Source organism: Amblyraja radiata, chromosome 1 (assembly GCF_010909765.2).
Source record: "Amblyraja radiata isolate CabotCenter1 chromosome 1, sAmbRad1.1.pri, whole genome shotgun sequence".
NCBI classification, from domain to species: domain Eukaryota; kingdom Metazoa; phylum Chordata; class Chondrichthyes; order Rajiformes; family Rajidae; genus Amblyraja; species Amblyraja radiata.
Window position 1 is genome coordinate 185,879,678 of NC_045956.1, and position 10,278 is coordinate 185,889,955.

At 47.5% G+C, this 10,278-nt stretch overlaps 1 protein-coding gene across 1 annotated transcript in view; it reads right to left on the reverse strand.

The window, feature by feature from the left end:
- LOC116987847 (dedicator of cytokinesis protein 2-like) overlaps positions 1-10,278 on the reverse strand; it is a 1,012,655-nt gene that overhangs the window by 741,748 nt on the left and 260,629 nt on the right. The window contains exon 17 of the mRNA XM_033044139.1: positions 8,390-8,493. Coding sequence (XP_032900030.1) covers positions 8,390-8,493 — 104 coding nt within the window. The remainder of the gene's footprint in view (positions 1-8,389; positions 8,494-10,278) is intronic.

The following is a 10,278-nucleotide window of genomic DNA, read 5'->3' on the forward strand; positions in this document are numbered from 1 at the left end:
CTTTGTGTCATCTGCAAATTTGCTAACGTTACTTTGAATCCCTTCATCCAAATCATTGAAGGATCCTCATCTCCGTTCTAAATGGCCTCCCCCCTTATTCTTAATTTGACAATTAGGCAAACCATTAGATGGAATTAATGTGCTATGGGGAGGTGGGGTAGGTGTTATAGACGCAGAAACCTATAACACACCCACGATCTCCCCCCCCCCCACAATTCTCCACCTACCGACCCATTAATTCTGATTTGCATCACATTAAATCTAAACAGACATGAATTACAGTTAATACACAATTGTGCAATATATAATCATTATGTGAGACTCTCTAACTAGTAAATCGTTGTTCCATTCTTTATTGCTTTTTTAAATGTTAATTGGATTAAATATTACAATAAAATTATTCCAAAAGCACACTGTTCTTTTTTACGACCAGTAAAAACTGAGGGTTATCACATGTAAATTTGTAGTGTAGACTTGAGATATACAGCGTGAAAACAGGCCCAGCGGCTCACTGACCAGTGATCACCCCATATACTAGCACTACACTACACACTAGGGACAATTTACAATTTACAGAAGCCAATTAACCTGCAAACCTGAAAATGCCGGAGTAACTCAGCGGGTCAGGCGGGATCTCTGGAGAGAAGGAACAGGTGACGTTTCGGGTCGAGACCCTTCTTCAGGCTGGAGAACCCACAAACCCAGGGAGTTGTGAATTCATCCAGAGAGTTGTGAATTTGTGGAATTCCCTGCCACAGAGGGCAGTGGAGGCCAAGTCACTGGATGGATTTAAGAGAGAGTTAGATAGAGCTCTAGGGGCTAGTGGAGTCAAGGGATATGGTGAGAAGGCAGGCACGGGTTATTGATAGGGGACGATCAGCCATGGTCTCAATGAATGGCGGTGCTGGCTCAAAGGGCAGAATGGCCACCTCCTGCACCTATTTTCTATGTTTCTATGTTTCTAAACCCGCACGTCTTTGGAATGTGGGAGGAAACCGGAGATCCTGGAGAAAACCCAGGCAGGTTTTTTCCGAGATCTTCGCTTTCCTCCAACACTCCAAAGACGTACAGGTTAGTAGGTTAATTGGCTTGGAATAAATGTTAAACATTTGTCCCTATTGTGTGTGTAGGATAATGTTAATGTACGGGGATCGCTGGTCAATAGACAATAGACTAAAGGTGCAGGAGTAGGTCATTCGGCCCTTCGAGCCAGCACCGCCATTCAATGTGATCATGGCTGATCATCCCCAATCAGTACCCCGTTCCTGCCTTCTCCCCATATTTTTAAGAGCCCGATCTAGCTCTCTCTTGAAAGCATCCAGAGAACCTGCCTCCACCGCCCTCTGAGGCAGAGAATTCCACAGACTCACCACTCTCTGTGAGAAAAAGTGTTTCCTAGTCTCCGTTCTAAATGGCTTACTCCTTATTCTTACTTAAACTGTAGCCCCTTGTTCTGGACTCCCCCAACATCGGGAACATGTTTCCTGCCTCTAGCGTGTCCAAGCCCTTAACAATCTTATATGTTTCAATGTGATCCCCTCTCATCTTTCTAAACTCCAGAGTGTACAAGCCCAGCTGCTCCATTCTCTCAGCAGGACAGTCCCGCCATCCCGGGAATTAACCTTTTAAACCTACGCTGCACTCCCTCAATAGCAAGAATGTCCTTCCTCAAATTAGGAGACCAAAACAGCACACAATACTCCAGGTGTGGTCTCACTAGAGGTCTGTACAACTGCAGAATGACCTCTGCTCGATATTCGATTCCTCTATTTATAAGGGCCAACATGCCATTCACTTTTTTCACTGCCTGCTTTACCTGCATGCTTACTTTCATAGACTGATGTACAAGGACCCCCTGATCCCGTTGTACTTCCCCTTTTCCCAACTTGACGCCATTTAGATAGTAATCTGCCTTCCTGTTTTTGCTACCAAAGTGGATAACCTCACAATTATCCGCTTTAAACTTTGTTGCGGACCCGGTAGACCGAAGGGCCTGTTTCCACGCTGTATCTCTAAATTATACTAAACACTGCTGGGACAACTTCAGCACATCACCATACGCCTCGCTGAATGACAAACATGCTGTGAACACCGGGTCACAATCATTTGGAACAAAATTAGAATTTGCATTTATATAGCGCCTTTCTTGACCTGAGCTCCCCGGTAGTGCATTACTCCTGCAGCCAATCAATTATTTTTGCAATGCATTGATTGAGTCCATTTGACAAGCATGCAAGTCATCTATGTGAATTAATCCCCCATAAACTACAATCGATTCACCGTAGCCCATAAACAAAGGGATGTGTCCAAAAGCTTCTCAGAGTTATAGAGTCATGGAGTCATACAGCGTGGACACAGGCCCTTCAGCCCAACTTGCCCACGCCGACCAACATGTCCCATCTACATTGGTCCCACCTGCCCATGCTTGGCCCTTCTAAACCCGTCCTATCCATGTACAGTATCTGTCAACATGTTTCTTAAACATTGGGATAGTCACTGCCTCAACTAGCTCCTCTGGCAATTCGTTCCATACACCCACCACCCTTTGTGTAAACGTAGTTGCCCCTCAGGCTCATAATAAATCTTTCTCCCCTCATCTTAAACCCATGTCCTGCGCTTCGTGAATCTCCCTACTCTGGGCAAGAAATTCTGTGCATCTACCTGATCTATTCCTCTCATGATTTTATACACCTCTATAAGATCACCCCTCACCCTCCTGCTCCCCAATGAGTCCTAGCCTACTCAGCCTCTCCCTGTAGCTCAGGTCCTCAAGTCCTGGCAACATCCTCATAAATCTTCTCTGCACCCTGTCCAGCTTGACAACATAAAGTAAAACATAAAGTTTATCAGCATAGAACTTAAAAACATCTGAAGAAGGGTCTCGACCCGAAACGTCACCTATTCTTTCACTCCATAGATGCTGCCTCACCCGCTGAGTTTCTCCAGTCTGAGTCTAATCTGAGTCTTTTGTCTACCTTCGATTTTTCCAGCATCTGCAGTTCTTTCTTAAACACTTCAGCAGAGAACATTGTTTGACAACATCTCAACAACATCTTTCCTAGAACAGGGTGACCAAAATTGTATACATGTGCTTGTTTGTACGGAGTTTGTACGTTCTCCCCGTGACCTGCGAGGGTTTTCTCCGGGATCTTCGGTTTCCTCCCACACCCCAAAGACATGCAGGTTTGTAGGTTAATTGGCTTGGTGTAATTGTAAATTGTCTCTAGTGTGTGTAGGATAGTGTTAGTGTGCAGGGATCGCTGGTCGGCGCGGACTTGGTGGGCCGAAGGGCCTGGTTCAGCACTGTATCTCTAAACTAATGTAGCTGGGACATGTTGGCTGGTGTGGGCAAGTTGGGGGTTGAAGGGCTTGTTTCCATCCTGTATGACTCTATGACTCTGTTCTATGTTCAATGTAAACTCAAATAAATAGACAATAGACAATAGACAATAGACAATAGGTGCAGGAGTAGGCCATTCGGCCCTTCGAGCCAGCACCGCCATCCAATGAGTTCATGGCTGATCATCCCCAATCAGTACCCCGTTCCTGCCTTCTCCCCATATCCCCCGACTCTGCTATCATTAAGAGCCCTATCCAGCTCTCTCTTGAAAGTATCCAGTGAATCGGCCTCCACCACCCTCTGAGGCAGAGAATTCCACAGGGTTGAGCTCCCCACCTTCCGTGTGTGGAGGGCCTCCTATGTCAATGCAGCACCAATTAATAGGCTGCTGTGTCGGAGGTTGGGAAGCAGGCCGGTGTGAATGAATGAATGAATGAATGAATGAATGAATGAATAAGTTTATTGGCCAAGTATTCACATACAAGGAATTTGCCTTGGTGCTCCGCCCGCAAGTGACAGCACGACATACAGTGACAACGTGACATACAGTGACAATATGCCCCCTGGCACTTCATGTTGGAACCTAATCAACACTCGTGGGCCCAGGGAGAATTGTGTTACAGAACACAGACCCACAGCCCGCAAGTACGGACTTGTGAGCGTAGATAAAAAAAGGAACCTTGAGGGGTTTTCTGCGTGAGACAAGAATGAATGATACATTTGTACTAAATGTCATTTTGGCTGCTTGTACAACCCCTGTGTTCTCTTTTGACTTATCCAACACGGGAAGAAACATTGCCTGTTGCAGAGGGTTGGCGGTGTAGGTTATTCATCTGGATGCTGCCGTGGAGGGAACAATCACTAGGAAAAGGGGGGACATCAGATTGTGAGGCTATTTCATGTGTAGGAGAGAGGTGAAAGGAAATGTAATAGAGCTTTTTTTAAACCGTGAAGGGCTTTGATAAAGTGAATCGGAAAAAGATTGTCCCCTCGGGTGACAGAAGCAGTGACGAAGAATCATTTATTTTAAAATAAGGAAATTGACCACGCTATCGACCTACCTGTAATGCCACTTTTAAGGAACTGTGTACCTGCAGTCCTATATCCCTCTGCTCTACAACACTCCCCAGAGCCCGACTGTTCACTGTGAAGGTCCTGCTCTGATTTGACTTCCAAAAATGCACCACCTTGCACCTTGCACTTATTCGTGTTGAACTACATTAACCTTTCCTCAGGCTAGCTACCAAATGATCAAGAACCTGCTGCAATTTTTGACAACCATCCTCGCTCCCTACGATGCCACCCACTTTCTTGTCATCAGCAAACTTCCTAATCTCATTCTCATTCAAAGGTTCCAAGGTTCAAAGGTTCCTTATTAGTCACATACACATAGGTGTAGTGAAATGCTTGTTGCCAATGCAGCACATAAAAAAAAAGAATACAGACATAACAATAATAAAGAAATTTAACATAAAAACATCCCCCCACAATGGTTTCCATTATGAGGGAAGGCACAAAGTCCAGTCCCCATCCCATGTCCACCCATAGTCGGGCCTATTCAGGCCTCCGCAGTCGCCTTTACGGAGGCCTGATGTTCCAGGCCGTTCTCGCCGGGTGATGGTGCTCCGGCGTCGGGAGAGTCCTCACAGCGGCTTGGGAACCCTGGAACGCCTGCATCCTTACCGGAGACCGCGGCTTCTGAAGCCGACAGGCCGCGCTGGATGGAGCTCCACCACTGGCGATCTCGGCGAGAGATCCTAGGCACCCGATGTTAAAGTCAGCGCCGCTGCCCGCGGCTGGCCGCTCCACAGACCCGCAGCTCCACGATGTTTTTTATCAGTGGTCTTCAGCTCACCAGAGTTCCAGCGCGGCGACCCGGGCAAGGAATCGCCCGCTACGCTCCGCAATAGCGCTCCAGCACTGTGCCGCCGCCAAAGCCGAGGTTCTGGCCGGTCCCGACAGGAAACGCCACTCCAGGCCCGCTGGTAGGCCGCGAGGACGGGTCGAAGGTGCAGTCCGGAGGAAAACCGCCTCTCCGACCAGGTAGGGATCCTGAAGAGTAGTTTCCCCCTACCCCCCCCCCCCACAGAAACAGCTCCAGAAACAAAACACTTTAACTAACTGAAAATTTAAAAAAGAGATGAAAAAACAGACAGCTGCAGGCATACCCATACAGGCCGGTGCCCCCAATACAATGATTCAATGACTCAAATCATTGACATAGATCACAAACAACAACGGGCCCAGCACTGAACCCTGAGGCACACCACTAGTCACAGGCCTCTGTCCACAAAACAGCAGTCCACATTACCCTCTGCTTCCTTCCATAAAGCTGATTCTTTAAGAGCCTGTCCCACTTGGGCGACCTAATTGGCGAGTTTAGAAGAGTTTAGAAAAATGACATGTTGAAGGCCTCCTTCGACTATGTAGAAGACCTCCTCCGACCTCCTTCGGCTTTGTTGAAGACCAGCTTCGACTAGCTACGACTAGCTTCGACTAACTTCGGCAAAATTGGACACCGAATAGTGGAGAGTGAAGGCGACCTCCTTCGATCTCCTTCGACCTCCCTTCGACTATGATGAAGACTATCTACAACTACCCTCGATTATCTTCGACTACCCTCGATTACCTACGACTAACATGCCGACCTACTACGACCTACTACGACTAAACCTACGAGTAAAAAAGTATCGATTTTTTGGCCACCTTTTTTTACTTGCGGGCATTTTTTAACATATTGAAAAAAAAGCCGCGACCTAGCTGAGGCCTCGAGTACGCGGAGACCACTCTTGAGCATGAAGGAGAGTTACAAAGACCTCCTACAACCTCGTGTCGACCATGCTGCGAGTATGAGTCGAGGGCAAACTTGCCAGATCTCGCGGATTAGGTTGCCCAAGTGAAACAGGCCTTTTACCCAGTCTTTAGACTTGAGACTTTTGGAGATGCAGCGTAGAAAGAGGCCCTTCGGCCCACCAAGTCCACACTGACCAGCGGTCACCTGTAAACGAGCACTATCCTGCACACTGGGGACAATTTACAGAAGCCAATCAACCTACAAACCTGCACGTCTTTGGAGTGTGGGAGGGACCAGAGCACCCAGAGAAAACCCACGAGGTCACAGTGAAAACGAACAAATTCCGTACCGACAGCACCTGCAGTCAGGATCGAACCCGGATCTCTGGCGATGCAAGGCAGCAACTCTGCTGCTGCGCCACCGTGCCACCCTGCCGGCTAGCTCTCCCTGGATCGAACCTTCCTGAGCAGCCTACCATGCGGAACCTTTTCATATAGGCACTGAAGTCCACATAGACAACGTCTAAGGCTTTGCCCTCATCAACCTTTTTTTAACTTCTTCTTTCGTCACTTACAAGGAGGGTACGAGGAACCCGGAATGATGGCCTTCATCTGCATTGTTAATCACTCTGGTTTCAATGTACCTTAGAACTAGGAACTCACGAGCCTACTCACAGCGTGGATGCGTCACAATGAAATCTTTCATGGATCAACTCCACAACCTCAAAAGAAAATGTTTTATACTCTCTCAAATGTTTTATACTCTCTCAAATGTTTTATACTCTCTCAAATGTTTTATATTCTCTCAAATGTTTTATACTCTCTCAAATGTTTGGAACTTTACAGGCAAGTTGAACGATCCAGGAGATACTCAACAATCTGAAATCAATGTATAGGAAGGAACTGTAGATGCTGCAGTTATTATAGACAATAGACAATGGACAATAGGTGCAGGAGTAGGCCATTTGGCACTTCGAGCCAGCACCGCCATTCAATGTGATCATGGCTGATCATCCCCAATCAGTACCCCGTTCCTGCCTTCTCCCCATATCCCCTGACCCCGCTATCTTTAAGAACCCTATCTAGCTCTCTCTTGAAAGTATCCAGAGAACCTGCCTCCACCGCCCTCTGAGGCAGAGAATTCCACAGACTCACCACTCTCTGTGAGAAAAAGTGTTTCCTCGTCTCAGTTCTAAATGGCTTACTCCTTATTCTTAAACTGTGACCCCTGGTTCTGGACTCCCCCAACATCGGGAACATGTTTCCTGCCTCTAGTTTGTCCAAACCCTAAATAATCTTTTTTGTTTCAATAAGATACCCTCTCATCCTTCTATATACCAGAGTGTACAAGCCCAGCCACTCCATTCTCTTAGCACATTTCAGTCCGGCCATCCCAGGAATTAATCTTGCTTTTGCTGCAGTTCGGGAAGATGCACCGGGTGTCTAGCCCAGAGAAGGGGAATCAAGGACCAGAGGACGTAGATTTATAGTGAAGCGGAAAAGATTTAATAGGAATCTGAGAGGGAACTTTTTCCACACAAAGGGTGGTGGGTGTATGGCACAAGCTGCCAGAGGAGGTAGTTGAGGCTGGGCCTATCCCAATGTTTAAGAATCAGTTGAACAGATATGGATAGGACAGGTTTGGATGGGGTATGGACCAAACATGGGCAGGTGGGACATGTTGGTCGGTGTGGGCAGAGTTGGGCCGAAGGGCCTGTTTCCACATGAAGACAATAATAATAAACTAAACTGAAGATTGGCCATGACCTTATTAATCGCCAGATCAGATTGGATGGGCCGAAAGGCCTATGCCTGCTCTGTATTCACAGGTCTACACGTTTTATAAGTTCATAAATGACAGGTGCAGAATTAGACCATTCGGCCCATCAAATCTATCCTGCCACTCCCTCATGGCTGATCTATCTCTCCCTCCTAAACCCCATTCTCCTGCCTTCTCCCCGTAACCCCTGACACCCGTACTAATCAAGAATCTATCTATCTCCACCATAAAAAATACCCACTGACTTGACCTCCACAGTCTTTGTGGCAAAGAATTCCACAGATTCACCGCCCTCTGAATAAAGAAATTTCTCCTCATCTCCTTCCTGAAGGAATGTCTTTTAATTCTGAGGCTGTGACCACTGGTCCTAGACTCCTCCACTAGTGGAAACATCCTCTCCACATCCGCACTACCCAGGCCTGCTATTCCGCACATTATGACGTGTGCGTGTGTACGCATATTGCCAGAACATTTACCTTGTATAAGATCAGATTGTGCTCTCCATCTTTAAGGGTTGTTCCATCTGGTTTCATTAGTTTCTCATAAGCCATGGCAAATATTCTCTCTCCCTTGTCCTTAGCTGTAAACAAATATCAAATGTCATCATCATGTTCAGTTTGTTAACATGGTCAAGGCCCAGATTTGAGTGATTACAGTTTAGTTTAGTTTAGAATTTAGTGTAGAGACACAGGATCTTCAGCCCACCGAGCCCCTGCTATCCAGCAATCACCCCGCACACTAAAGGGCCTGTCCCACGAGCATGCGGCTCCATGCGGCAAGCGCGATCTAAAGGGCCGGTCCCACCAGCATGCGCCTGCACGCGGCAAGCGCGACCAAACCAGAAGCGGGGGTCGAGTGAGTGACATGCAGTTTGAGCGAAGTCCGCGGGATGTTCGCGCGTGACGTACGGCGTCGAGGTGGCTGCGGGCCGGCAGGCCGTTGCCGCGTGGAATTTTTGAACACGGTCAGTTTTTCGGAGCCCCGCGCGATGTCGAGACCAGCTCCGCACAACTCCATACGGCTCCGGCGATCGAAGTGGGACCGGCCCCGCGAGGCCGTACGGCTCAAGCGACCATGTTAGGTCGCGCTTGCCGCATGCAGGCGCATGCTGGTGGGACAGGCCCTTTAGGTCGCGCTTGCCGCATGGAGTCGCATGCTCGTGGGACAGGCCCTTAACAGCATCCTACACACACTAGGGACAATTTACATTCATACCAAGCCAATTAATATACAAACCCGTTCGTCTTTAGAGTGTGGGAGGAAACCGGTGCACCCGGCCAAAAGGAATGCAGGTCACGGGGAGAACGTACAAACAGCCTCTGCAGTCAGAATCGAACCCTGGTCTCTGCTGCTGTAAGACAGCAACACTACCGCTGCGCCACCGTGCCAGCATAAATTCTGAAGAGTTTATTCACAACTATTCATAAGTATTCATGAGTTGTAGGAGCTGAACTAGGCCATTCGGCCCATCAAGTCTACTCCGCCATTCAATCATGGTTGATCTATCTCTCCCTCTCAACCCCATTCTCCTGCCTTCTCCCCATAACCCCTGACACCCGTCCTAATCAAGAATCTGTTCATCTCAACCTTACAAATATCCAATGATTTGGTCTGCACAGCCTTCTGTGGCAATGAATTCCAGATTCACCACCCTCTGACTAAAGAAATCAATCCTCATCTCCTTTCTAAAGGTTCGTTCTTTTATACTGAGGCTGTGGCCTCTAGTCCTAGACCCTCCCACTAGTGGAAACATCCTCTCCACATCCACTATATGCCAGCCTTTCACTATTTGGTAAGTTTCAATAAGATCCCTGTAAGTAGGTATGTTGCAAAACCTACCTTCAGCGTCGCTGCAGATCTGTCCCAGCCCGTGTGTGTGATTTTGGCGCCGTTGAGAGGGGAGCGGGTTTAAAACGCGATTTTCCCAAGGCTATTCAAATCAAGGTTGTTCAGCCTACTTAGTTGCTGACGAAAAATCGCTGGGACGTTGGTTCGCTGGAGCTATTTTTATACTATAATGGTTAATTTAGTTGTTATAGTAAGTTAAAAATTATCCTCTAAACCCGCAACCGCCGACAACGGGACGGATCTCATACAGCGGTCAACGGAAGGTAGGTTGTTTATTTTTACATTAAAAAGGGCTTCTTAAGATCCCTTTATACAAAGTTTAACGTTGCGAGTAGCTAATTTGGGGCCCCATTAAATCCTGCAGTATTTTTCTGGGCATATGGGGTACAAATCTACCGCAATGGGAACGTTCTAAACCAGCGCGTGCCACAGAGTTCCACAGGATCCCACTCGAAAGCTGATTTAAATGGCCATTAATTTACAGCAATTGAACACTAAATCCCTTCCATTTGGCCTA